Source organism: Dendropsophus ebraccatus, chromosome 5 (genome assembly GCF_027789765.1).
Source record: "Dendropsophus ebraccatus isolate aDenEbr1 chromosome 5, aDenEbr1.pat, whole genome shotgun sequence".
Classification (NCBI taxonomy): Eukaryota; Metazoa; Chordata; class Amphibia; order Anura; family Hylidae; genus Dendropsophus; species Dendropsophus ebraccatus.
The window spans coordinates 100,874,701-100,902,676 of NC_091458.1; the positions used below are offsets into that span (position 1 = coordinate 100,874,701).

The window sequence follows — 27,976 nt, forward strand, 5'->3', positions numbered from 1 at the left end:
AGCCTGCGGTCATAGATATTATGGCAGCCACTTGCACACTGCGTAGAACGTAGATGCTCTAATACTGTCTGCTGGTGATTTCTTTGAAGGAGCACGTATAGGAACTATATCTTATATTCCCTCTAAGCAGCTACACGCACGGCTGTCACCGCTATACACAGGAGCCCGCACCTCCGTCACCGCGCAGCACTGACAGCAAGCCACGCCCCTTCCTGCAACCCTTCCTGTCCAGTCACGTGACCCCCGAGACGCTACTCCGCTTTGGCGGGCGGACGCACGCAGTGATGTCGGCTTCTTGTCAGGTTTAAAAGAGCGGTCTCCAGAGCGGAAGTGTTAACTCTGCCTGTTGTCCCATTCATGTGAGTGAGTGGCAGTCACTAGGTCAGTGTATGGTGCTTGTACGGCAGCAGGTGCGGGGGGCTGGTGGTGCTTTGTGGCTGCCTTGTCTCCTAGTGACCATATCCTCCCAGTGTGTTTGGTTACCGCAGTTATGATGCGGTGTGTATGGGGTCGTATACGCTCCCAGCAATCCATAGCTTCTGTGCAGCTGGGAGTAAACGGTGTTTGTATCCCTTGTGAAATATTAGTGTAAGGGGCGGAAGCTAACGGGTCTGTGGGAGAAGCAGTGTACTGTATGGCTATGGGAGCCCTGTACTCTGCTGGGGGGGGAGGGGGAGAAGTAGTGTACTGTATGGCTATGGGAGCCCTGTACTCTGCTGGGGGGGGGAGGGGGAGAAATAGTGTACTGTATGGCTATGGGAGCCCTGTACTCTGCTGGGGGGGAGGGGGAGAAGTAGTGTACTGTATGGCTATGGGAGCCCTGTACTCTGCTGGGGGGGAGGGGGAGAAATAGTGTACTGTATGGCTATGGGAGCCCTGTACTCTGCTGGGGGGGGGAGGGGGAGAAGTAGTGTACTGTATGGCTATGGGAGCCCTGTACTCTGCTGGTGGGGGAGGGGGAGAAGTAGTGTACTGTATGGCTATGGGAGCCCTGTACTCTGCTGGGGGGGGGGAGAAGTAGTGTACTGTATGGCTATGGGAGCCCTGTACTCTGCTGGTGGGGGAGGGGGAGAAGTAGTGTACTGTATGGCTATGGGAGCCCTGTACTCTGCTGGTGGGGGAGGGGGAGAAGTAGTGTACTGTATGGCTATGGGAGCCCTGTACTCTGCTGGGGGGGGGGGGAGAAGTAGTGTACTGTATGGCTATGGGAGCCCTGTACTCTGCTGGTGGGGGAGGGGGAGAAGTAGTGTACTGTATGGCTATGGGAGCCCTGTACTCTGCTGGGGGGAGAAGTAGTGTACTGTATGGCTATGGGAGCCCTGTACTCTGCTGGGGGGGGGGGGGGAGAAGTAGTGTACTGTATGGCTATGGGTGCCCTGTACTCTGCTGGGGGGGAGGGGGAGAAGTAGTATTATATGGGTATGGGAGCCCTGTACTCTGCTGGGGGGGGGGGAGGGGGAGAAGTAGTGTACTGTATGGCTATGGGAGCCCTGTACTCTGCTGGGGGGGGAGAAGTAGTGTACTGTATGGCTATGGGTGCCCTGTACTCTGCTGGGGGGGAGGGGGAGAAGTAGTGTACTGTATGGCTATGGGAGCCCTGTACTCTGCTGGGGGGAGAAGTAGTGTACTGTATGGCTATGGGAGCCCTGTACTCTGCTGGGGGGGGAGGGGGAGAAGTAGTGTACTGTATGGCTATGGGAGCCCTGTACTCTGCTGGGGGGGGGGGAGGGGGAGAAGTAGTGTACTGTATGGCTATGGGAGCCCTGTACTCTGCTGGGGGGAGAAGTAGTGTACTGTATGGCTATGGGAGCCTTGTACTCTGCTGGAGGGGGAGAAGTAGTGTACTGTATGGCTATGGGAGCCCTGTACTCTGCTGGAGGGGGAGAAGTAGTGTACTGTATGGCTATGGGAGCCCTGTACCCTGCTGGAGGGGGAGAAGTAGTGTACTGTATGGCTATGGGAGCCCTGTACTCTGCTGGAGGGGGAGAAGTAGTGTACTGTATGGCTATGGGAGCCCTGTACTCTGCTGGAGGGGGAGAAGTAGTGTACTGTATGGCTATGGGAGCCCTGTACTCTGCTGGAGGGGGAGAAGTAGTGTACTGTATGGCTATGGGAGCCCTGTACTCTGCTGGAGGGGGAGAAGTAGTGTACTGTATGGCTATGGGAGCCCTGTACTCTGCTGGAGGGGGAGAAGTAGTGTACTGTATGGCTATGGGAGCCCTGTACTCTGCTGGAGGGGGAGAAGTAGTGTACTGTATGGCTATGGGAGCCCTGTACTCTGCTGGAGGGGGAGAAGTAGTATTATATGGGTATGGACGGCCTCTGTAATTCTATACAGCCTAGGCTATGCTCACATGACATTTTCAGCTACCTGTCTGGAATCTATGAAAAAGGGCGCTGACTGCGGCCAACGGCCCCTGTGACTTAAAGGGGTAGTGCGTTGTAAAAGTTTTTCACTAAATAAAACACATTACAAAGTTATACAACATTGTAATGTGTGTTGTTTATGTGAATGGCCCCCTTTTCCGTGTTTCCACCTCCCGCTGATAGACCCGGAAGAGTAATTCTGCATACTCACAGAATTACTGTCAACACCTTCAGTGATGGCCGCCATCTTGGGACGATTACGTCACTCTTCAGGAGGCCGGCCTGACTGCTCCAGCCCTCCCTCATGCCGACCCTGAGCGTCATCAGCTGCTCAGTCACGATTGGCTGAGCATAACAGAAGGCATCTGGGGCTCCTATTATGCTCAGCCAATTGCGGCTGAGCAGCTGATGACATGCAGTAGGGATGGAGCAGTCAGGACGGAATCCTGAAGAGTGACGTATTCGTCCCAAGATGGCGGCCGTCGCTGTCGACAGTAATTGTGTGAGTATGCAGAATTACACTTCTCGGTCTAGTGGCGGGGGGGGGGGGGGGGGAAACATGGGGAAGGGGCCATTCACATAAATAACACACATTACAATGTTGTATAACTTTTGTAATGTGTGTTATTTATTGAAAAAAAACTTTTACACCGCACTACCCCTTTAAAAGGACAGGAAAAAGTCATTTTGTAACTACGATTTGTTCATTTGCCGGACATATACTTTTGTGCCAGACTCAAGAGGTGGTCTTCCGTTATCCTTTAATAGCATCAGACTTCTAATATGTTAGTTCAGGAAAGGCGCTGTACTCTATCTTTGAAATTTCTTTGAGGAGTGAATGGAGCAGCAGCGTAGCTTGTGTGTCATTTGCCCCCTTTTTTTTTTTGTGGGGGGGGGGGGGGGGGGGGGACTAGAGACCACTGTTCTCATGATCAGTAGGGCTTCTACCAGTTGGACCACCACCTTTCAGATACCTGTCCTGTGAATAGGTGATCCATTTTAAATTTAATTCCCAGGAAAATAAACAGGGTCATAAACATTTATATACAACTCCCTAGACTATGCAACAATCTCAGCCACTGACATTCCCATGGCAAACAATTGCATGCTTGAGTCTCGCTCATCTCTAGTGGTTATCTGCCACCAGCCTGACCTACAGAAATGCATGTGTGGTAACATTTGCTACATTCAGTTGATGGCTGTTTTTGTGTGTGTTTTAGGCTGTGGAATTGGCACGCAGCAGGCGCATCTTTGCACAACTGATAAGCTTTATCATGCCTGCCAACAAGGTTTTACAGCCAGTTCTAAAACTGAAAGTGGATGAATTATTTCTATATTGGCTGAGTGAGACACCAACACAGCTACTCCTGAAGGACTATTTAAGAAGAATTAAAAATGGAGAAAATGTTATGCCTGAAAACTTTGACGACAGTGGAGATTCTTCCAGAATGCAGCCTGCTAATAGAATGCTAGATCACTTGTCTATATCACCAGTGACTTGTAGCCCTCCATCCCACTCCCCTTCTGCTCTGCCCATTGGAGCCTTTGGCAGCCCAAGAAGTGGCCTCACCCCAAGGACTCACAGATCCAGTGGGTCCAGACTGGTAAGTAGCTTTTAAAAGTGTATATGTTATCTGTATCTAATAGAACCATACACTGAAGTGTCTAAAGGCCCTATTACATGGAATGATTCTTATTCTTATGTAATAGAAGGCAATGATCAGCCGACATGAAAGATAGCGGCGATCTGCTGCAATCGCTCCGTGGAATAGGAGTGACCGACTGCTGCTATCTTCTATGGGCTGCCCGGACGATCTAGTGATCACCCGGGCAGCTCCCTCTGGCCCCCCTTGTACTCACCCGCTCGCTGCCTACGCATGGAATAGCACCCTCAGTGAGCAAACGAGTGCTGACCGTGCTTGTTTGCTCTTCTATGTCGCCCTGTGTAATAGGGGCAGAAGGGTCCTTTCACACAGATACCTGACAGATGTTTAAGCCACAGCCAGGAATGGATTTGAAAAGAAGTCTCATTCTTTCCTGGAACAGACAAAAACCTATTCTCGGTTTCTGTCTGTCCCTGGCTTTGGCTTTGAAAATCTGTCAGATATCTGTGTGTATAAAAGGAACCTGTGTAACTATGTGAAAAGTTGTATAATATTTATGGGAATATTCTCTGGAAACGTATTCACATTAATCTCCTTCCTCTCTGTCCAGCCTCATTTGCTCAGACTCCAGTACATAGAAATGCATTATTGGTTTAGTTATCGCTCTGCCACAGGTAATATACCTCTTTAAGGGTTGGTTCACACACAATTCTGAGGCTGCCTTTCATTCTGTTTCTTGAGCCAAAGCCAGAAGTGAATTCAAACGGAATGGCAAATATTAAGAAAGTACTTCTCTGTCCTCTGGATCCACTTCTGGCTAAGGCCTAATTCACACGTCAGTAATTTTCATCCGTTTTCCTGGACCAGGATAAACGGAACCCATTGTATTCAATGATGCTATTCATACATCTGTTTTTTTGCGGATCCGCAATCTGTGCCAAAAAAAACACATGTTGTAATACAGTCCGGAATTACAGAACGGACACCCCATTAGAAGTCTATGGAGAGCACAAAATTTGCGGAGAGTACATTTCAATCCGCAAAACCATCCATATCACAGATCCGTTTTTTTGTGAAATCACCAAGCTCCTCCTGCCTGATAGAAATGGCTTTAGAATGACCCCCAGATGACCAGGCAACCTTTTTTTGGGGGGTTGGGACAGCTTCTGACATCATTTTTGCCATCCCCTCTTTCTTCACTACACCTCTTTTTGGGGATCCGCAAAAAACGGATAAAAATACTGATGCAAAACGGATGATTTTTAGCGGATTGCAGATGAAAAATAGAGGATCCAGATTTCCATCCAGGAAAACATACTGATGTGTGAATAAGGCCTAAGGCTCAAATTAAGTAGAGGACTGGCACAAGATGCTGTGTGTAAACCCACCCAAACATAAGAATACATATTAATTTTATCAATCAGTATGTGAATTCATAGGACTTTGTAATATATCTCCTACCAGCAGGCTGTAGTTCTACTTTCCCTGTGCATACTCTCTAAATGTTCAGAACACTCATCCATCATGTAAAATATCTATTAAGTATAAATCTGTTAGCAGTAGACTAGGAGTAGGGTATGGGCTGCACAATCTCTCCCACTCTGTGGAAAAAATACAATTGAACAACTGTCTGAAAACATCTGAAATACATTCTGCCTCCAGAAGCTCCGGTATCTTGGTACTGTGCACGACTCCTGTGTACCGATCCGGCGTAGCTATATTCATGGCTACCCGAACTTACTCTATTTTGTCAATGGAGTCTGGCTCAGCCAGACTCTACTAGCAGAGCACCAATCTAAGTGATCAATGCCATAGCATGTTTAGTAAAACAAATTTGTAAAATTGTCTATTAAAATATATTAATCTTGCACGTTGAATGTCAGAAGCAAACAAAAAGTTAAAAACTAAATGCCAGAATTACATTTTTTTTTTGGTCACATCACATCTTATATAAAAATTGAATAATATAAAAATTGAATAAAGAGTAATCAAAGTCCAATCTATACTAAAATTGTAGAGATAAAAATTAAAGATCACGGTGTAAAAAAATGAACCCTCAAACAGCTCTTTAGATTTTGTTTTTAAGAGTCAAAATATGGCGCTTTAAAGTAATTTTTTGTGTAGTTTTCAGGGGTTCTTGTTTTTTGTTTTTAACATAGCAAAATCTAACAAAGCTCTACAAATTGATATTGACATTTTCCTGACCTAATGAATACTTATCTTACTACATGGTGAAGTACAGTTGGTATAGCAAATACAAAGCCCTTATGTGAGTTTGTAGATGGAGAAATTAGTTATTGCTCTTTGAATGTGAGTATTTAAAAAACTAAAAATGCAAATATGAAAATTTGTCCGGTCCTGAATAGGGTTAAACAGCATTTATTATATGCTTTACAGCAAGCTCTGTAAACATAGGAACAATACTCTGGAGCTTATCAGAGCAGAGCTTATTTACTTGTTTGGGAAAGGTTTCTGAGCAAAATCTGTAACCTGTGCAGAAGTCATTCCATTAGGGTGGCTAAGCTGTGAACATTAACTATTGTAAATGGTGGTAGAGACTGTTTTATCTATACACTGGTGTCACCTTTCACTGCATTCCTGACTGTGATAAGGATGACACTTTTGCACATACTCCGATCTTATTGTGCTTGTTGTAGGAGTGTTGGGAGACATGGTCATACACATGAGAGCTATTTTACGCCATCGAATAATCCACCCTTAAAAGTATTTTATTAAGGCCGGCTAGTGCCCTGTGATGGGGCTGCATGGCTATTCCCATTTGCATGACCAGAGGTCACTGTGTTGTACACCTCCTTCTCTCATACAAGTGAATGGGGTCGCAGTCAGCAAACTGGTCCCAGGGCGACTGGTAATCCATGTGTAACCCAATTCTAAAGCTGCATATATTAGTGCTGTGTCCTTCTAGAACTATTGTTGAGGCTACTCCCCTGCATAGTCTATTTTAAGAACACCAGTGAAATTTTCAGGATACGTTTGCATTCTTGAGGGGATTAGCTAAAATTTCAGTTCGCGTCATTCAGAGGCCTATGTGTTTGACAGCTGGTGTAATGCAGGCACCAGAAACTAAATATAGCAGCATTGATATTTTCTGAAATATCCACCCACTGCATAGAACATGTGAAGCCAGGTTCTGTGATGGCATTCCACATTAATAACAGTATCAACACCACAGGAGGATGTGTATAATTTAATATAAACTAAAATTAGATGTAATAAATCCTGTCTGTCATTATCAAGACAAAACTATGGTGGTAAAGTTCATTCTAGGACATGTATATTTCCATTACGTTGTATGTTGCAGCTCCAATTGTTTTTCCGACTTTACTTCTGATAAAGGGACATATGTTGTACAGAGATAAACCCCTTTATCAGGCGTAGATGGTGTGTACATTGTAGCTCAAATGTGTTGGGGTTTTAGTGCCTGGTGTTAGGGACATGCCAACTCTTTTGGGAAGACGGCGGAATCTGCTTGAAGTCTCTGTGGGGAATCCCTCAAAGGGATTATCCAGGCTTAGAAAACATGGCTGCTTTCTTAAAGAAACAGCACTACTCCTGGGCTCAGCTTTTTCACTTCTTTGGAACTGGGCTGTAAAATGCTGCCAGTTTGTTTACTTTTCACAGTGATGTAGCAGGGGAAGAGATGGAGATTCCCAAAGGGGGAGCGGGACAGGGCACAGGGACAGGGATTTTTTTTATGTCTCCCACACCCACGGTTAACCGCGCATGACGAGTATATTTGACATTCTGCCATTAAGGGAAGCAGAAAGGGCTCATGGTACGGGCCCTCTCTAATAGCAGCCGGAGACCACGGGTATTAGCCAGCATGGCCGATCGCCATGCCCAGCTAATTAGACAGCTATATTCGGATGGCTGTAAGAAGCCATCCCTGGTGTCTCTTGGAGGGTGGTCCCTTCATCTTACCTGGCTGTGCCTCAGCATCACAATGACGTTGATCCCGGCTCGGTGATGGATTGCAATGGGCTCCAGCAGCCCATTGTAATCCAGAACTGATCTCTTACTTACTGTACGTATATTTTTTCCAGTAGTCACTTATTAGCATCTTGTCTTTATTGCATTCATGAAGTTATTGCACTTTTATCCTTTTTTCCTTATTGCACATAATCTTTTTATATTATTGCAACAGTCTCTTACGAAGTGCTGATAATGTTGTGCATACTCCTATTTTTGCCGTGCATACTTTATTCCCTTTACTGCATACAAAAAAACTTCCCTTTTAAGTTGAGTTTTTGAAGTCCATTCAGACCTGTTGTTGCAGACCTACACGTTTTGTGTGTGATTATTCATCAGGGGCTTGTTTCGCTCGTCAGTCGATAGGACTCTTTACCAGGATATGTATGTGCACAGTTGTGATGATGGTTGCTTTTATTATGGCATGCAATTTTTTTTAATTATATATTTTTATATATATAAAAAAATATATCATTAATATTGCATGACATAATAAAAGTTTAAATTATCTCCCTTTTCCCATTTTATAAATGGATAAATATACTTGGTATTGCAATGTGAAGATTCACCTGAACTATTTAAGTTGTTGCATTCCTGTTGCACGGTAAATGGTGTAAGCACAAAAGACCACAAGTGCAAAATTATATAAATTCTCTATCAAAAGTTGCATATATGCAAGACTGTCTTTAAGTGGTTAAGATGAAAGACCATGGAGGGGGTGAGTGACAAAAACAAACCTATACCTCCCTGGCTCCTGTGCTGCTGCCGGTACTATGCCACTATGTTCTCCATTGTGCTTCTAAATTTAGGGACACGTAGCAGCAGGGCTATGTAGTCTGAAAGTTGCAGCTCCAACTCTGACTCCTGAATTTTGCTAGGGACCAAATCTGATTCCAGCTCCTTCATAAATGGCCAATCAGACACCTGGGGAGTTATTTATCAAACTAGTGTAAAGTAGAACTAGCTCAGCAGTGTCTTTGTAATGTCCTACATGATCCTGGGCAACTTCTGAGTGAATAAGGCAAAGATATAAAGAAAATTCCCCTCTGTGTGTACAGTGGATGCAGTTTAGTCTCCAGCCACCTTGTCCTGAACAACTAAAAACTAGACTAGATGGACCAGGTGTTGTTTTTTTTTTTTTTTTTTTTTTCCCTTCTCACTTCTGCTGACAATGTTCTATGTTTCTATCTAATGCTGCGTTTACACGTAACGATAATTGGCCCGATCGCACGATTAACTGTCAGAGTGACGTTTTTTTTTTCATAATGAGCAGCGTTTAGACGGTACGATATATCGTACGGAAAATTCGTTGTGCGATCGTTCACATTGGTTAAATCGTCGAACGACTGTTCACACGGAACGATTTGCGAATTTTTTGCGAGCGAGGAACGACAATTTGATAACATGTTGAAAGATCAAAATGCGCGATGTATCGTTCGTCGTATGATCGTTCGCTGCGTTTACACGTACGATTATCGTTCGAATTCGATCGTTAGCGTGCAAATTTGTACAATAATCGTTACGTGTAAACGCACCATAAATATTCACCATACACAGAGAAAAAATGATACCAGATACCTGTGATATAGAGGCCAGACATAGGCCCAGATTTGTCTGCTTTTGCACTCCTGAATCATCATAGCCCCACAGTACTTACCACTTAGCCAGTTAGTGCAGCTGTGCCACACCTCACTTGGTTATTGGCTGAGTAAACAATTCTAAGTGGGGCCATGACATCACTTGATTGGAAGCTTGGCGGGGGACCATGAGGCATAATGCTCCACAATGGGGTAATGGGCAAATAGGACTTTATTATGATCCACCCCTGTCCAACCTGAATTTTTCATTGTTGGCAAGTGAGGTTCAATGTGGATAAATGTAAAGTTATGCACCTGGGTATAGGGCTGGGCGATTAATCGAATTAATTCGATTAATTCGCCTAGAAGGTTAGAATCGATTTGATTTTTTGTGAAAATCGTAAATTCGATTTTCACAAAAAATCATTGCGGGCAGCGAAGGGCAGAGAAGCGCGGAGAGTCAGTCGGGCGGGCGGACGGGAGGCGCAGGTGCCGGGCGGGAGATGGAGGGCGGGCAGCACTGCGTGGAGGTGCCGGCCGGGCATGAGGTGCAGGTTACGGCCGGCGGGAAGTGAGGGGGCGGCGCTGCGTGGAGGTGCCGGGCGGGCGGGAAGTGCAGGTCAGTCGGCAGTCCCCCAGAGCCGCGACCGACCTTCCCCAGCTGTACACATAGCGTTCCGTTCCCCTACCGGCCACACATGCAGGTCCCGGTCTCTGCAGGAGGCTGCAGGGACTGTAGTGGTGATAGCGTCGCTGTCATTACTGGAGCTGTACAGCGGGATCAGGGGTGAAGATCCTGCTGTACAGCTCCAGTAATGGCAGCGACGCTATCACCACTACAGTCCCTGCAGCCTCCTGCAGAGACCGGGACCTGCATGTGTGGCCGGGGTGAGGGGAGGAGGGCTATGTGTACTCCTTTTTCCAATCATTCCCAGCTGCCCCAGCCCCCCCCTCCATCACCCCCAGTCGCCCTCCATCACCCCCAGTCCCCCTTCAGTCACCCCCAGTCCCCCTTCAGTCACCCTCCATCACCCCCAGTCCCCCTTCAGTCACCCTCCATCACCCCCAGTCCCCCTTCAGTCACCCCCAGTCCCCCTCCATCACCCCCAGTCCCCCTCCATCACCCCCAGTCACCCTCCATCACCCCCAGTCCCCCTTCAGTCACCCCCAGTCCCCCTCCATCACCCCCAGTCGCCCTCCATCACCCCCAGTCGCCCTCCATCACCCCCAGTCGCCCTCCATCACCCCCAGTCGCCCTCCATCACCCCCAGTCGCCCTCCATCACCCCCAGTCGCCCTCCATCACCCCCAGTCGCCCTCCATCACCCCCAGTCGCCCTCCATCACCCCCAGTCGCCCTCCATCACCCCCAGTCGCCCTCCGTCACCCCCACTCCGTCACCCCCAGTCGCCCTCCGTCACCCCCAGTCGCCCTCCGTCACCCCCAGTCGCCCTCCGTCACCCCCAGTCGCCCTCCATCACCCCCAGTCGCCCTCCATCACCCCCAGTCGCCCTCCGTCACCCCCAGTCGCCCTCCATCCCCCCTAGCTGCCCATCTATACCTGTACTACCACACCCCTCATCTATACCTGTACTACTACTACACCCCTCATCTATAACTGTACTACTACTACACCCCTCATCTATAACTGTACTACTACTACACCCCTCATCTATACCTGTACTACTACTACACCCCTCATCTATACCTGTACTACTACTACACCCCTCATCTATACCTGTACTACTACTACACCCCTCATCTATACCTGTACTACTACTACACCCCTCATCTATACCTGTACTACTACTACACCCCTCATCTATACCTGTACTACTACTACACCCCTCATCTATACCTGTACTACTACTACACCCCTCATCTATACCTGTACTACTACTACACCCCTCATCTTTACCTGTACTACTACTACAGCCCTCATCTGTACCTGTACTACTACACCCCTCATCTTTACCTGTACTACTACTACTACACCCCTTATCCACTATACCTCCACTACTAAACACACAAAGAAGATCTCCTATACTATATGGGGGCCCAGAATGGCACACAGGGGGCTTGTCTACTACAGGGGAGCACTGTTACAGTGAGAAGCAATACAGTTGTCTCAAATGTCATTAAAATAGTATCTGATGCTGCAAGGACAAAACTATTCTGTTTATTTAGCAAAAAGGAAAAAAAAAATCGAGATTTAAATCGAGAATCGTCCAAAATTTTAAAAAAATCGAGATTTTATTTTTTGGCCATATCGCCCAGCTCTACCTGGGTACTAATAACCCGCATGCATCATATGTCCTGGGGGGAGTTACTCTGGGAGAGTCACTGATGGAGAAGGATCTGGGTGTACTTGTAGATAATAGACTACAGAACAGCACACAATGTCAGTCAGCTGCTTCTAAGGCCAGCAGGATATTGTCATGCATTAAAACAGGCATGGACTCACGGGACAGGGATATAATATTACCGCTTTATAAAGCTTTGGTTCGGCCTCATCTGGAGTATGCTGTCCAGTTTTGGAACCCGATTCATAAAAAGGATGTTCTAGAGCTGGAGAGGGTACAAAGACGGGCAACTAAACTAATAAGGGGAATGGAGCATCTTAGTTATGAAGATTAAAAGAATTAAAAATTTGTTTAGTCGAAGAGATGTTTAAGGGGAGATATGATTAACTTATTTAAATATATAAATGGCCCCTACAAGAAATATAGGGAAAAGATGTTGAAGCCAATGCTAGGAATGGATTTGAAAAGAAGTTATCTCAGGCTTTCCTTTATGACCTGATTAGGGATGGTCCGAACCTGCCGAGGTTCGGGTTTGTACAAACCCGAACTCTCGGCAATGATTCCCGCTGTCTGCCTGCTCCGTGGAGAGGGTGGATACAGCGGGAGGACCGCCTGGAAAACTTTGATACAGCCTATGGCTGTATCCCAGTTTTCCAGGCGGTCCTCCCGCTGTATCCACCCGCTGCACGGAGTGGGCAGACAGCGGGAATCTGATGATCGGACCATCCTTAGACCTGATCTCTGTTTATAGTCTGTTTCTGGCTTTGGCTTTAAATCTTTGGCAGATTATCTGACAGATCTTTCTGTGTAAATGAACCCTAATAGTACAGTATTACATTGATCCATTATATTGATACTTAATTGCTGTAGAGTAGTAATAGATCAGTTATGACATCCAACAGAGGCCTAGTACAGGCCCCAAGTTGCCATGACAACGCATAGGCTCTCCCCAGTCAAGGTGTTAGCTCTCCTGTATAATACGTGGGGGTTCACATGTGCAATCCGCTGCGATTCCCCTCCTGTCAGTTTCAGTAGGGTTGCATACTCGCAGCAGAATTGTCACCCCACTGTGAGTATGTAAGCGGCAGCTCCCTTAACCATTCATCTATTGTGCTACATGTTTGGGTAACAAAGGGAAAACGTTATACCTACAAGAATTTGCATCTGTTACTCGTACTTGGCCACTAAGCAGATTCCAAGGCTCCTAGAAATGGTATTAGATTATATAACACAGCTAATTGTTTCTCTTGGTTCTTTCTTTTCCTATGGTCATTCATGGATTTTAGATGTGCTGGGAATGTATGATGCGGTTTATCACATGGCGAGTGATAAATAACTTGCATGTCTCCACTAAAAATAACCAGAAGCTTGACTGAGTCTGTCTTGGCTTAAAAAAAAAAAAAACACTGCACACAAACTGAAGGGACAAGACTGCCATTGTCCCAGCAAAGGCATCATGTTTGCTTCATATAAACATAAAGACAGGAGTGGCAGCTTTCATAGTGGGTTTGTTCATTGGACACATTGAATCTTGTTTGATGCATTTCCCCCCCCCCCCCCCCCCTAAAATTTCTCAGGTAATATAGTTGGTGTTAGATGGGCCGTGAAGTTGTGTAAAAGTACCGGCTCTAGCTTGAAAAAAAAATCTTAAAAAATTTTATAATTGAATTTTATAAACAATCCTGATATAATATTTTATGTTCTATCTATCAAAGCCCTTTATTTATAAAAACCAGAAAACCACTCGCATACGTTTAGTTTCATAAAGCACTGGCCCTATTAGAGAAGTGTGGTCGGGGAAAAGTTGTCGGTCACTATTTGGCAGTTCTGAGCTGGAAGAGTCCATTGTGTGGGGGGAGATCTGTGCTGTTCTCTTCCTGGATGACTGTATATGAGCAGTAGTGTAATATGAAGATATCCTGTGTAATATAGAGGAGGAGGAGCTGTAAGAATTTGAGAGAAACCACCTTGAGGACAGAGTTTACAGCTCTAAGAATATTGTTTTTCTTCAGTTTGCTATGGCTGCAGCAGGCTGTGTGTGTGCGTATTGTGGCTGCTGCAGGCTGTGTGTGTCTGCACTATAGCTGCAGCAGAATGGGTGTGCTAGAGAGAGGTAGAAATTAAAGGGGTATTCTGGGCAACAGTGAAAAATCCAGGGGGGACAGGTCGTAGTGGGATCATAAAATAGAAGCCCTATTTACCAGTTCCTGTTCTCACACAGTGCAACGTCATGACTAATGGTCCCCCGCCAGGCTCCCAATCCTGTAATGTCACAGCCCCACAGAGAAATGCTGACAGCTGATAAATCTGGACCTATGGCTGAGCCCTCTGTCGCAGGGATCTAGCATTTGTTAGCAGTCTTTTTTTGTGTATGGTGCATATTTAGTTTGGAACATAGAAGATTGTCAGCAGAAAAAGACCTGCTTTATCTAGTCATGTTCTGAGTTGAGGACATGGTGGCTGAAGACTAGCTGCATCCACTGCACATACACACGGGAGAATCTGCTTTAGGTTAGCTTCACAAACAACATATCCGCATCGGATTTATGTTGGGGAGGGCTGGCTACTATATGAGACTACTGGGGAGGGCTGGCTACTATATAACATACTATGGGGAAGGCTAGCTACTATATAAGAGACTATGGGGGAGAGCTGGCTACTATGAGACTACTGGAGAGGGCTGGCTACTATATGAGACTATTGGGGAGGGCTGTCTACTACATGGGGAAACTTGGGGAGCTGGCTACTATTTGAGCACTATTGGAAGGGCTAGATAATATGTGAGGCAATTTTTTGGGGATTGGCTATGGGTTGGGGTTCAATCATGTCATAGCAATTTATCATGTCATTTATCATAGTGCACAGGGCTTGGAGACGCACACAACTGACAGTGCCAGGAACAACACACGCTGCTCTGACAGTGCAAGGCATTTGAGCTTACATAATTATCAAGGTTGGCCTGCGACTTTGTCCATTTTTTTAATTTTGGCCCACCGTGTATTTGAGTTTGACACCCCTGATGTAGGACATTACACTGAAGCTTCTGAGCCAGATCTACTTTACACCATTGTGATAAATAACTTCTCTGGTGTCTGGCCATTTATGAAGGAGTCTGAGTCGGTTCCTGATAAAATTCAGGAGTCTGAGCTGTGGCTTACCGACTCCACAGCCTTGGGTGTAAGGCACTTAGATCTTCCTGATGCCTCTTTGTGGTTGCTGTACACTTATGGCAATCTTTTCAGCTTAAAGGAAACCTGTCACCCCCCGTGCCGGGGTGACAGGCTCCTGACCTCCCGTTAGATCCCCCTATACTTACCTCATCGCGCTCACAGGAGAGTCCGATGCCCATAGAGAATGACGGAGCATCGGACTCTCCATTCATTCTCTATGAGCATCGGACTCTCCTGTGAGCGCAGTCACCCGTCTGGCTCAGGAAGCGGGACCCGGCGCGATGAGGTAAGTATAGGGGTATCTTATGGGGAGGTTGGGAGCCTGTCACCCCGGCATGGGGGGGGTGACAGGTCCTCTTTAAGGCAACTCTGGAACCACTTGTACGTCCGCATAGCTGCTTTTAATCCAAGATATGTCCTGGGGTCCGTTCGGCAGTGTGATGCAGTTATTGTCCTAAAAGACAGCTTTTAAACTGGCAACCCTGTGCCAAACGGCCGTGGCCTACATTGTGTATGCATTAGGCTTACACACTCTGTTCCTCCTCCCCACCCTCTTCATCATTAGGAATGCCACTGGAACAGGTGCCTTAATGATGCAGCCCATGTGCCAGGCTTACACAGCTGATGAATAGTAGGCAATCTGCCTGGAGCATTCCTAATGATGAGGAGAGTGGTGAGGAGGGACAGAGAGATTGTGTATGCATTAGGCTGGCACAATCTAAGCCCTGGTCGTTGGGCACGGGGCTGTAAGTTTAAAAGCAGTTTTTTAGGACAATAACTGCATCAGCTTCCGAACGGAGCTCAGGACAGGTCTTGGATTCGGGGCGTAACTAGAAATGGCTGGGCCCCATAGCAAACTTTCCAATGGGGCCCCCCTCCTCGCTGCTGGGGAGGAAATGGACGCATGGTTTCTGCGCATGCATTGTCTGACTTTTTTTTTCTATGTGGTTTTTAACTGCTTAAAATATAAACAAGGTTGCACATTAAATATCTGCATACCAGACCTGACCAATACCACCATACTGTGACTGACTGGATAACACCAACATACCTCACGTTAACAACACCGCCATACCAGACCTGACCAATACTGCCATACTGTGACTGGATAACATCGTCACACCAGACCTGAACAACACCGCCATACCAGACCTGACCAATACTGCCATACTGTGACTGAATAACACCGCCACACCAGTACTGCCATACTGTGACTAAATAACACCGCCACACCAGACCTGACCAATACCACCTTACTGTGATTGGTTAACACTGCCACACCAGACCTGACTAATACATACTGTATATATATCCAGCCTGTTACTGCACATACTGTGTATATATGTGTGTGTGTGTGTGTGTGTGTGTAATATATAATATAAAAATTATACAGCCTGCTACTGCACATGTCACATGGCTGCTTTCTTTACAGACAGTGTGTGACTACAATTCCCAGTGTGGTCTGTCTGTTTCTTTGGGTGGAGGGGGGAGGCTCAGACAGCAGACAGACAGACCACGTTGGGCGTTGTAGTCCTTTGTCACAGCACTTGTACAAATAAAACCCCACACTTCTGCTTCTCTGTAAGCACACACACCTTATACTTACAGGAGGGGGAGGAAGGAGCTGTCACTGTCTCTGGGGGAGGTCCCGGTGGGAGAGGGCTAGGGCTGGGTCAGAGGTCGTCCAACCTCACAGGATGCTTCTCAGTGCTGGCAGCTGACAGTCTCCAAGAGGAGGAGTCTCTGAGGGAGCAGCCATGCTTTAAAATGGCCTACATCTTTAGAAAATTTTGAAGTTTTACTCTAACATAGTTGTGTTGTTTTTTTTTTTTTTTTTGTCAGCAGTGACCCTTTATCTAAGCTTTTTCCAGTTTCCCAAGCCACTAGAGAAGGATAGTACCTGGCTGATGTTTGCAGCCATTGGATGTACTGTATGCTGCAGGCTTTATTCAAGCACAAAGTACTCTCGTCCGTTCTGGCTTGGTATGTGTTAGGAGTTTACACTGATCTTACCTTGTCCGTATCCTGGCCTGCAGTAAAAAAAATGAAGTGTTATCAGAATAGTTTATGGTTAAACAGAAATTGCTGCTCGGAGAGCAGTGTAGGGTGAGGTATAGAGAACTGTCAATGGGCTTATTGCTTTCCTTTTATACTTTGTCCGCGCTTTGCATGTTGGACTGGGCAAATATGGGTTGTTCGCTGGAAATGAGGAAATAAAGGCTGTGATGTCCTGTATTAGTGGAGTTAATACTGACCAGGTATGTGGGAAGACCAGCACTGTGGTGGTCACGGTGGGTGGGTGTGTGTGTGTGGGGGGGGGGGGGGGGGGGAGTTGTAACATTCAGAGTGAGGACTTATGTGTAATAAACTGCTAGACTTAGGTATAGGGATATTACGTAGAAGTGGGAAGAAATGTCCTCTATCTTATTTTACTTGTTAAATGTTCTTAAAGGGGTTGTCCGGCGATAAAAAATTATTCACAGAATAACACACATTACAAAGTTATACAACTTTGTAATGTATGTTATGTCTGTGAATGTTCCCCTTCCCCGTGTTTCCCCCCACCCACGCTAGACCCGGAAGTGTGGTGCATTATACTCACCGCATCTCGTGTCGTCCACGGTCTCCGATCCTCAGCAGTGACGTCTTCTTCGGGAGGCCAGCGGATCTTCCCGAGTGCCGGCCGCCCTCTGCAGCGTCATCCGAAGCTCAGCCGCGATTGGCTGAGCATAACTGTGCTCAGCCAATCGCGGCTGAGCAGCTGATGACGTGGCCGCGTCATCAGCTGCTCAGCTGCGATTGGCTGAGCACAGTTATGCTCAGCCAATCGCGGCTGAGCTTCGGATGACGCTGCAGAGGGCGGCCGGCACTCGGGAAGATCCGCTGGCCTCCCGAAGAAGACGTCACTGCTGAGGATCGGAGACCGTGGTCGGCACGTGACAGGTAATGTATAGCGCACCACACTTCCGGGTACACGGGTGGGGGTGGTGGGACACGGGGAAGGGGGCCATTCACAGACATAACATACATTACAAAGTTGTATAACTTTGTAATGTGTGTTATTCTGTGAATAATTTTTTATCGCCGGACAACCCCTTTAACATTCATACATACTAAAGAAATATCATCTGATTTTTACCACAAGTCTTCTTGCAGCCGCAGTTTTTGGCAAAAAAAAAAAATTATCACATTCTGTGAATATCACTGTAAAGTCCTTATTACAGGGAGCGATTATAGTGTGAAGATTTGCTATAACTATTGATTCTGAGGTTATTACATTCACCGATTGCTGTTATGAATGTACATTTTTGCGTAGTTATATGGTCGCTAATCGTTTCTCAGGACAACCCATACACGCGTTTTAACTGTAAATGACTTATTTTACAAGAAGATAAGCGAATGATCAGTGATCTACCAACAATGATTTTTGACATGTTCAAAGAAAATGATTAACAACTTTTCGTTTGGTTGAGGGGTGTTACAGCAGATAATTGCAGATTTTTGTTCGTTATAGCACGTTTTTAAAAGGTAATTGCTCAGTGCAATGGGGCCTTTAGATGACTTTCACACGAAACTAACTAGCGTGTTTGATGACCTAAACTAACCGCTTTCAGACCCACCGTTGAGCTGGAACTTGTGTTCACAGAAATGCATCTGTATTATGGTTAAGTAACTTACCTTTTTTGCTAGTTTTTCCAAATCTGGGTACTGTGCCGGTCGGTGTCAGAGCTTCACTCTTACATAAGGGTGGACAAAGCATTTTTTTGCTTTGTTACGAATCTGTATGACTTTCTGTTACAAAAATAAATAAATCTCAACCCTTTCCGGTACTTACCAGCTGCTGTACGTCCTACAGGAAGTGTTGTATTCTTTCCCGTCTGACACATTGCTCTCTGCTACCACTGTCTGTGACCGTAACTGTCCAGATTGGGATTTGCTACTGCTCTGGACAGGTCAGAGGTGGCAATAGGGAGCACAATGTGAAACCATAAAGAATACACCACTTCCTGCTGCTGATATGTAGCGGAAGGCTTGACGTTTCTGTGTAAAAGTAATTTACAAATCCTGTATAATGTCCACCAGTTTCCTGTGCACTTGGGTTCTGTGTGTTTTCAGTGTAATGAGTGACTGGTCTATGATTGGGGTTAATCCCTATTGAAAAATAATTCATGGTTTGTATACTAGTTGGTAGGTAATTTCCATATGAGGAAGGGAATAGTGCTTATGTTGCTTGGTGTGTGTAGTAGGTGCTGACTTCCCATGCAGACCCATTGATTGCTGTTAGGCCGGTTAATGTTTTTCTACCTAAACAAGGTCACAGGGAAATCAATGAGAAGCAGTGTGCTGTGCGGAGCTGGATTCTGCTGATTGAATGGCTGCACTGTCCTCTCTGGTTTATCAGTTGCTACATATTTGCTGATGTGATAGAGGCCGCATTGAAGGGAGCTGGAATGTAAAAGCACTGGTGAATGCCTGTGGACAGTCCAGGGCACTCTATACAGAGGACTGCTGCTGATGTCTGACAAACTGAAGAGATAGGCACACAGTGCACCTCATTTTTGTATGACTCGTCCTATTCCCTGCCCCCGTTTGTGACTCTGTGAACTGCTCTACTCTATCAAAAGAACCTGTTGGAGAGCAAAGTGTCTGGAATGCCTTTTGTAAAGGGCAGCCCCCTCCCCATGGTGACTGTACAAGCAGTAGCTTTCCCCTGCTATCTGCTAGTCTCTGCCAATGTATGGACCTAGAGAGTGTATTTGCACTGCTCCTGCACTGGTCATCCTTTCTACAGTTTGGGAAGAAAAAAAGGGAATATTTTTGTGGGTTTTTTTTTTTTTGGGGAAGCTTTTTCTGATTTAAAGTATCTTATATGAAATCTGGAAGCATGAGGATAAAGGAGATCTCTTTGAGGCAAGACCCAGATCTTAGGAAGGAGCTGGCATTATTGGCTCGTGGATGTGACTTTGTTTTGCCTTCAAGATTTAAGAAGCGGCTGAAGGCTTTTCAGCAGATTCAGGTTAGTTGTGGAGTTTTTGCTTGAAGGCATATACTGCACTATGGGTTTTGGGGAAATGCTTGATACAATTGTAGACTTTTTTTTTTTTTTTCTGCCCTGTCCCGGCAAAGATGTTTTTTTCTTTTCTTTTTTTTTTTTTTTTCTAAGACTCTGAAGTATCTGTAGCACAAACAGAATGTGTATGGCATGTTTATATAGTAAGAACTGCTGGTAAACCTTACAGTTGTGCCGCTGCTTTATGGTTACAATAGTTTTGGGCAAATAACTTTTACTGTCATTTGTGAACTAATTGAGAAATAAATATATATATATATATATATATATATATATATATATATATATATATAATTTGCTGCTTTTTAGATGGCGGGGGAAAAAAGACTGACAAAATGTTTTATATAAAGGGATTTAATATTTCACTGTGGACTTCAAGGGGGGGGGTGGCACATGAGGAGGATGTCTTCTATTTGTCTATCGATATAGCTAGCTTATGCGCACATACAATACCAGCATTTTGGGATTATGCTGAAACTTTTAGTTAGTGTTGAGTGAGGATCTAACTTTTTGTCTTTGTATTATTAATAATCCTTCCAGCCAGGATATTTTATTAATATGCAAGAATGTATGTTGTGTACTTTTGGATGAAGTTCCATTGCCTTAATTGGCTAGGAGTATCTTTATACTGAAGACAGAGGAATGATAACTGCACTGTCCAGAGAACAGCTGTCAGTGTGGTGTGATACAACATGCAATGTGCACCCTTATCTGCAGCCTGTGCATTCCCAACATGAATGCATACAAAATTTTCTGCAGCGTGAAATCTGCAATTTTTTCTGTGCATTAAATTGTGAAGATTGTTTGCAGATTTTCCATGGACAAAACATTTAAATTAAAAGTGAATAAAAGAAATCTGGAGTAGCCGACTGTGATCTGTGTTTAGGCAGCCAAATCTCTGCTGTGCAGATTTATAACTTCCCTGTTTGGAGAAATCTGCAGCATGTTTGTAACATAAATTCACTCCTTGCTTCTTTATACATGATTTTGTGAAGATCTTTTTTTTTTTTTCCACAGCTTGTAAATAAGATTTCTGTATTCTTTGAAGATCCACAGCAGATACACTGCATGTGGTTGTACCCTATATGTTTATTACACCCCGGTGGGCATGTTTGAACACAAGTACATACATTTGATTTGTCTTTCCTTCTCATACTGCTGTTTTTCCACTGCTTTATTTCATGGCTTATGGTGTGTTTACACAGAGGTATGTATCTGACAAATCTTTTGAAGCCAAAGCCAGGAACAGGTCATAAAGGAAAGACTGGGATCCCCTACTGGGATCTCTCCTCTCTTCAAATCCATTCCTGGCTTTGACTGATAAATTTGTGTAAACGCACCATAAGATATTGTGATTAGATTCCCATAGAAGAAAACTCAGAATTGATGTGACTGACCATGTTTTAGGTAAGCACTGGTCTAATACTTTCATAAAGAGTATACTAAAATTTGTACCGTCTCTTTAAATAGAGCTCCAATACGTCACACACCTAGAAGCAGCAGCAATGTTTTCTTGTTCAACATTCAACAATGCTCTGTGGTGCTTAACACTATAAAAAAGAATTCCATATAGATTCTGCACAAGACTCTAGTAAAGACAACATGCCACTTGCCATTTTATGCATGCGATGCACAAATCTGCAGAAGTTGCAATCCATCCAGCCTATGGCTGTTTCATATAAAAGTGCAATCTTCTACGTGGTAAATAAGAGCAATTCTATTGGAGCTAAAAACCATGCCTTGCAGAGTGCAGGCCGTGTTAATGGAAGCCGGTATTCAGTGAATAGGCGGCCCACAGTCGTATGGCAAAAAAAAAACCTGCAAAACCTTGTCACAGCTGTTCTCAGAATGCCATTCACAGTATACAGTACTCTATAAACGTAGCTACATACTCCGCATTAACACTGTAATAACCATGCATGTGCACTGTCAGTCTCAGCTCAGAGAGTGGTATAGCCTCTGGTTGTGTACTTGTTATTCTGGGACTGCCAGACACCCAATATAGAGACAATATCTACTTATAACTCTAAGGGTACAAATACATGCATATATAATTTACTGTGGTAAGTACTTGATATGTATGGAATGATGCAGTATTTCTCAGCTTTTTTAAGGCTCCTTGTATATACACAGACCACTCCCTGATACCAGTACTAATTTGAGTCAATTGGTGCACGTTAAAGAAGCCACTACACGTCCCATTTTGTGGGTGAAGCATACACTTATCACTGGCATGTGTCTTTTCATCTACAAAACATTTGCTAATTAATCAATGGATTTTACACGGGGCAATAATAATGGGCCTGTTCAGCATACAATATCGACAGGTAAAAGGCCCTTAAGCCTAGTATCCCCTAGCCAAACAAGGTTTAACCAACTACCTCCAAAGCAGCAATCTTAAGCTATTGGTGTATTAAACCTCAATGCTGTTAATACTCCTAGGTCAGCGGTTCTCAACCTTTCCCAACTTGGGGTAGCCCTACCAGAAGTTCTAAAACTTATTTTTTTAAAAATGCAATGCACATTACCTATATATCTGTTAGCCATGCAGTTTATAGTGCATTCATGTTTGTTGACTTGCAGGTGACGTAGTCTTTGATTGGAGTAGTTCACTTTCCCATTTGTTCTCTCTGGCCCAGTCCACCGTGACTTTCTTCCAGCCACAATTGCTCTTTGCAGAATCTTCCAGACAAACCTCTTCAGCTCTGTGCTTTTCCAGCAACTCCCCACCCCCACACACACACCTATAGGTTCCCAAACAGTAGTAATTCCACTCTTTTTGGTGTTATGCACAGTAAAATAAGTATATGGGTTGGGGAAGTGAGGTCCCTTTCATTAGTTAAATGGGTTGCTCCAGTAGGTAGTTTTCTTCATTAAGTAGGTGCCCCCAGCATGTATTTTACCTTAAGCTGATACCCTCAGTAGGTAGTTTCTCCCTGTAGGTTGTTAACTCTAGTAGATGGTTTTCCCCTCTGTAAGTAGGCCCCATTTGACTAGGTAGAACCTCTGTAGGTCATTTGTCCCCTGTAAGTAGGATCCCCTAAGGGTAGCCTAACCCTTTTTAAGAACTCAATTACCAAGATAAAAACATACTTGTTGCCTTGTGTCTTCCTCTGCAACTCGCACAGTGGCAGTACTAATGTGTGAATCCCAAAGGAAAAGACGCTCAAAGCCTAGTGTGCTCTGGTGCCATCATGGCCCCCCACTGTGCTGCGGCACCCTGGTTGGAACAACTGCTCTAGATATTATAGTCTTGGTCACCAAACTTATGTATTGTACATGAGTGAGCCATAAAGTTGTTCTAGAATTCTTTTGCCTCTTTAAGCAGTTGTTGAAACATGGCTTGGTTTTAAAAGCTTTCTATTATCTTTTAATTTAGCCATTATAAGTTTTCAACTACAGGGGACACTTAAAGCGGTATTCCCATCTTGTAACGTTTCCTTCCTGGCCCACTTTAATAGTATTTACGCAATTTGTGCTACTCCTGTTGACTTTATTTGCAGTTGGGTCAACTGGCTACACTATTTGTGCAATTCGCATTAAAGTCAATGGGAGTTATGCAAATTACATCAATGAAATCAATGTTTGATTATAATCATATCTACTTTCATCAGTCTCGCTGGTGTAGTCGTGCTCTACAGATAAAGGCCTTCACTTGCCTTGTAATCACATGCACTGGCCTATTCTGGAACAGTGATAATAAACAGTCTGTCATATTAACAAGAGTTTGACTCATGGTTACCTTGTCTTCATACTTCATTTATCTTTACAAAACACACAAATGGCTGATCGGGCTGTCAGGTGTGTGTTCCTCCTGCGTGCCACACATTAATGGACGCAGACTCCATTGAACACACACCTGACAGCCTAATCAGCCATTTGTTTGTTTTGTTAAGATGAATACTAAATGAAGTATTAGGACAACATAACTGTGAGTTGAGCTCTGGTTAATATCATGACATGAGACTGTTTATTATCACTGCATGCTCCAAAACAATAGTCCAGTGCATGAAATTTCATAACTTCCCTGCCTTTGGCTTTCTAACTAATGGTCCCTTAGGAGCGATTTTATTGTTCAAATTTTGACCATAATGATCGCATTTATCTGCTTGTGTAAGCATAGCTAACGGTCAAGCAACCAGCAAGAAATCGTTCACTGAGAAATCATTAACTGATCGATTGGGCAATTGTATCGCTCCGTGTAAATGGACCATAACTCTGGCACACAGGCTGGAGTGGTGACTGGAAGGAAAGATGGTAGTAATGTGCCTTCTGAAGCACACCTGTCCTTTTTAAACAGGGACTGACAGTTTTGTTTCAAGATGCTGTCAGAGGGAGGACAAGGTAATTATAATGCACCCACTGCTGATTATTGAGCTCCTGATGGTGCTCTTATACATGGCAATACCAGCAGCGGCTGTTGCTTTTGGTCCTTTGCAGGTGGCACCTAGATTTGCCTCTTGAAATGGTGAAAAGTCGAGGTGCCACCTGCAATTATCCATGGATTGCAGATGTTAGTGGCCACAGCTTGGCAAGAGTGCTTCACCAATAATTAGCAGCACCTGGACCCCCATGTGGTGCCTGCAATCAAGGGAAGCATGCAGCTGCTTTGTCACCCTTTTGGTCAATCACAGGAAAGTCCCTACTCATCCTTCTCTTGGCCATGTCGTGACTCTGGCAAAAGTGCGCTACTTATGCTAAACAGGTTGAGACTGTGGGGGAGGATGATTTGCAATACAGAAGTATAGATGGCATGTGGGCGGTGAAAGGGGGTTATTGATGTAATGGGTCAGTAAGGTGTTCTGTACACAGGGGAAAAAAAACAGCAGAATTACAGCCAAGAATGGGGGTTACATTACAAAAGCAGTCCTGGTCTAAGTAATGAAACTGACAACGACACATTCAGGAAGCACTACTGTGTACTTAGGAAGAACAAAGTATTTACATGGACAACTGCCCAAAGCCTTGATTTACCCTTCAGGTAAAGAGTGGACCCTCTGACGTAGGCAGACAGGCTTTCCTGTGCATACCACTTAAAAGGGTTGGCCACTTTATAGTAAAATTGCTCATTGTACAGTATTGGTAACTGTATTCACTGTATATACTGACAGCAGCTTCCTGTGTACCTCATAGAGCTAATATCAGAGCTCCCTGCTGGGCTGCCCTGCTCTGTGGTGTTTTGGTCCATAAGATTGCTTACATGGAGGAGCATGTGACCAGGCCCCGCCCCCCAGTGTCCACTACTGAGCCTGTATATGTCTATGGTGGACACTGGGGACAGGGCCTGGTCACTTGCTCCTCCATGTCGGCCATTTTATGGACTGAAACAAAACAGAGCAGGGCAGTACAGCCTGGTGAAGGGGAGTCTGATTTTAGCTCTGAGGTACACAGGCAGCTGCTGTCAGTATATACAGTGAGTACACTTAATAATACTTTGTACTGACCTATTTTCTATAAAGTGGCCAACCCCTTTAAGCCCGCCAGAATTTCTACTGTTCTGTCTTGGTCCCTCTGCTGCTTGAGATGGAATAAGTGGCTTAGTGCTAAAAAATTACCACTGCAACTATTTAGGATTAGCTTAATATATAGAAGGTAAAACAGGAAAAAAAAATCTTAAGTGTTCAACATAAATTTTCTGATTGGACTTATGAGGTCCTTTTTAATGTACAGCGTTGTAATTCCTCACTAGAGATGAACACAACTCTCTACATTTGATTACTAGTGGCTGATATTGTTGGATACAGCCCTAGAGAGTCCTGGAAGATTGTGGCTACATCTGTTCTACTGCATGGGGACAAGTGTGGTTCTGTTTTTAGAAGAAATCTATTTTCTAATCCTGGAAAACTTCTATAGCAGGTGTAGAGAACCTTGACTCTGCAGCTGTTGCAAAGCTACAACTTCCATCATGCCTGGACAAAGCTTTAGCTTGATGGGAGTTGTAGTTTTGCAACAGCTGGAGAGCCAAGGTCCCCTACCCCTGTTCTATAGGGTGCATTTGCATGTAACTATTTTGCAGAGTATTTCATGCTGCAAGTTTCGCAGCAATTCGCTGCGATACTCTGTACCTCTATAGTCTATGATCCTGCATTCTAACAGCAGATTATCATTCCGCTGCAAAAATGTAGTGACAGTAATATTAACTATTTAGCTGCCATGCCACTAGTAATAAATGCTTACCTGCCCATGCTTTTATGTTCTCCTGATCGATAGTCTTTCACAAAGTTGGTCCATGATCACGAATATCTGAATAAGTTTTGGGGAATGTACTAAATGCAGCATTTCATGCAGTGTTATAAGATAACTCATTAATTTAAGAACCCCCTCCCCCACCCTAAAACAAGGAATGCTAAAAATCCCAAGAATGGGTCTATACAGTACCAAAATACATTATTATAGAACAGTCACATAAACCACAGAACTATAGACCCACAAATGGCAAAGATAGGCTCCAAAACACAGACCCTGGACCTGGCAATAATATAAACGTGTGTTGTATCACCACTTCAGGCGGGCGCCCTCCTGTGGAAACAATACAACCCAAAATGTGCATTGAGGAGGATCTTGTGGCAGTGGCACTTTTGCAGTTTGTGATGTGGTATATAGTATATATGCACTTTAGTTACCAGGTTGTTACAAATATATTCTATGTGGGATTACAGCTATATATGGGGAAGAACTAGATGCATGCATGATGACAAGTGATAACATGGCTCCCTAGAGATATGGTATGGTAATATGTTGTATATATGCTGCTGTGCACATTGCCCCTTTATTCTGATCTGTTCTATTATGTATTTTTTTTGGTTTGTTATTTATTAATAGAGTATTTTATTGGGAAACTAGCCTTACTTTTTTGAGTATACATTGTTATGTTAGAGGCGTTGATGTTTGAGGTACACTGGACAGAACCTGTTGGTTATTTGTGAGTCAACTAATAATTTAGTTATCCAGGTGAAATTAAGGTGTAATGGGTAACAAATCTGGTAGTGTCACTGGCTGACCATGGGTTGCACCGTGTAAATTCCTCTGACCAGAGGCACGGCTGTGTTTCCAGTATAATGCTGACAGGCATTGTATAATCGACTACATTAGTGTAGTGTATTATATGGGCAATCTGTACCAACCCAAACTGTCCAACTGTACCATTATTTATCTTCCATGGTTAACATGCGGAAAGAGATCAAAAAGTCTTATGTTCCAGAAAATAAGTCTCCACCCAGCTCCGTCAAGAGAGAAACTTAAAGTGTCACTGTCGTGAATTTTTTTTTTTGCAGAAATCAATAGTCCAGGCGATTTTAAGAAACTTTGTAATTGGGTTTATTATCCGAAAAATGCATTTTTATCATGAAAAAGCAGTTTGAAGCTCTCCCCCCTGTCTTCATTGTTCTCCTATGGAGAGAGCTAAACAAAAGACAAAAACAGGACAACAAAGAGTTAATCTACAAATATCTCACCCGTTATCTTCTTGGACAGTCACCACTGAGCTGTCTGGGCTCAGATTACAGCTGTCACCCAGCTCAGTGCCTGTAATCCTCTGTTATCTGCTTTCTGCTGCCGGCTAACTCCCTCCTTCCTCCTCCCCCCCTCCCCTCTCCCTAGAACAGACAGGGGACGTCTCCTGCAACAAGTCACAATTTTCAGATTTTTCAGAGTGGATGAAAAAGAGGAAGGAGGGGGGGACCTGGGAAAAGGCTTTTTACATGCAGATAATGGCAGATTTGGCTAATAAACCCAATTACAAAGTTTCTTAAAATCGCCTGGACTATTGATTTCTGCAAAAAAAAAAATACGACAGTGACTCTTTAATTTTATATATCTATATCTCTGGTTAGATTTTTCTTTGTTTTTTGTTTTTTCCTTTCATTTATTATAATGTAAGGCGATAGAAAATGGATC

The 27,976-nt window shown here is 44.5% G+C and overlaps 1 protein-coding gene across 3 annotated transcripts in view; it reads left to right on the plus strand.

Annotated features, from left to right (window-relative positions):
• The first annotated feature begins 241 nt into the window (after positions 1–241).
• Positions 242–27,976, plus strand: part of PPP2R3B (protein phosphatase 2 regulatory subunit B''beta) — a 46,498-nt gene continuing 18,763 nt past the window's right edge. Inside the window, exons 1-2 of one of the 3 annotated variants that reach the window (XM_069970812.1) lie at positions 242–381; positions 3,588–3,971. In XM_069970812.1, the coding sequence (XP_069826913.1) occupies positions 3,642–3,971 (330 nt within the window). In that variant the 5' untranslated portion in view covers positions 242–381; positions 3,588–3,641. Of the gene's footprint in view, positions 382–3,587; positions 3,972–19,847; positions 20,027–27,976 lie in introns of those variants that run through there. The other 2 variants (XM_069970815.1, XM_069970816.1) reach the window with 2 other exon arrangements.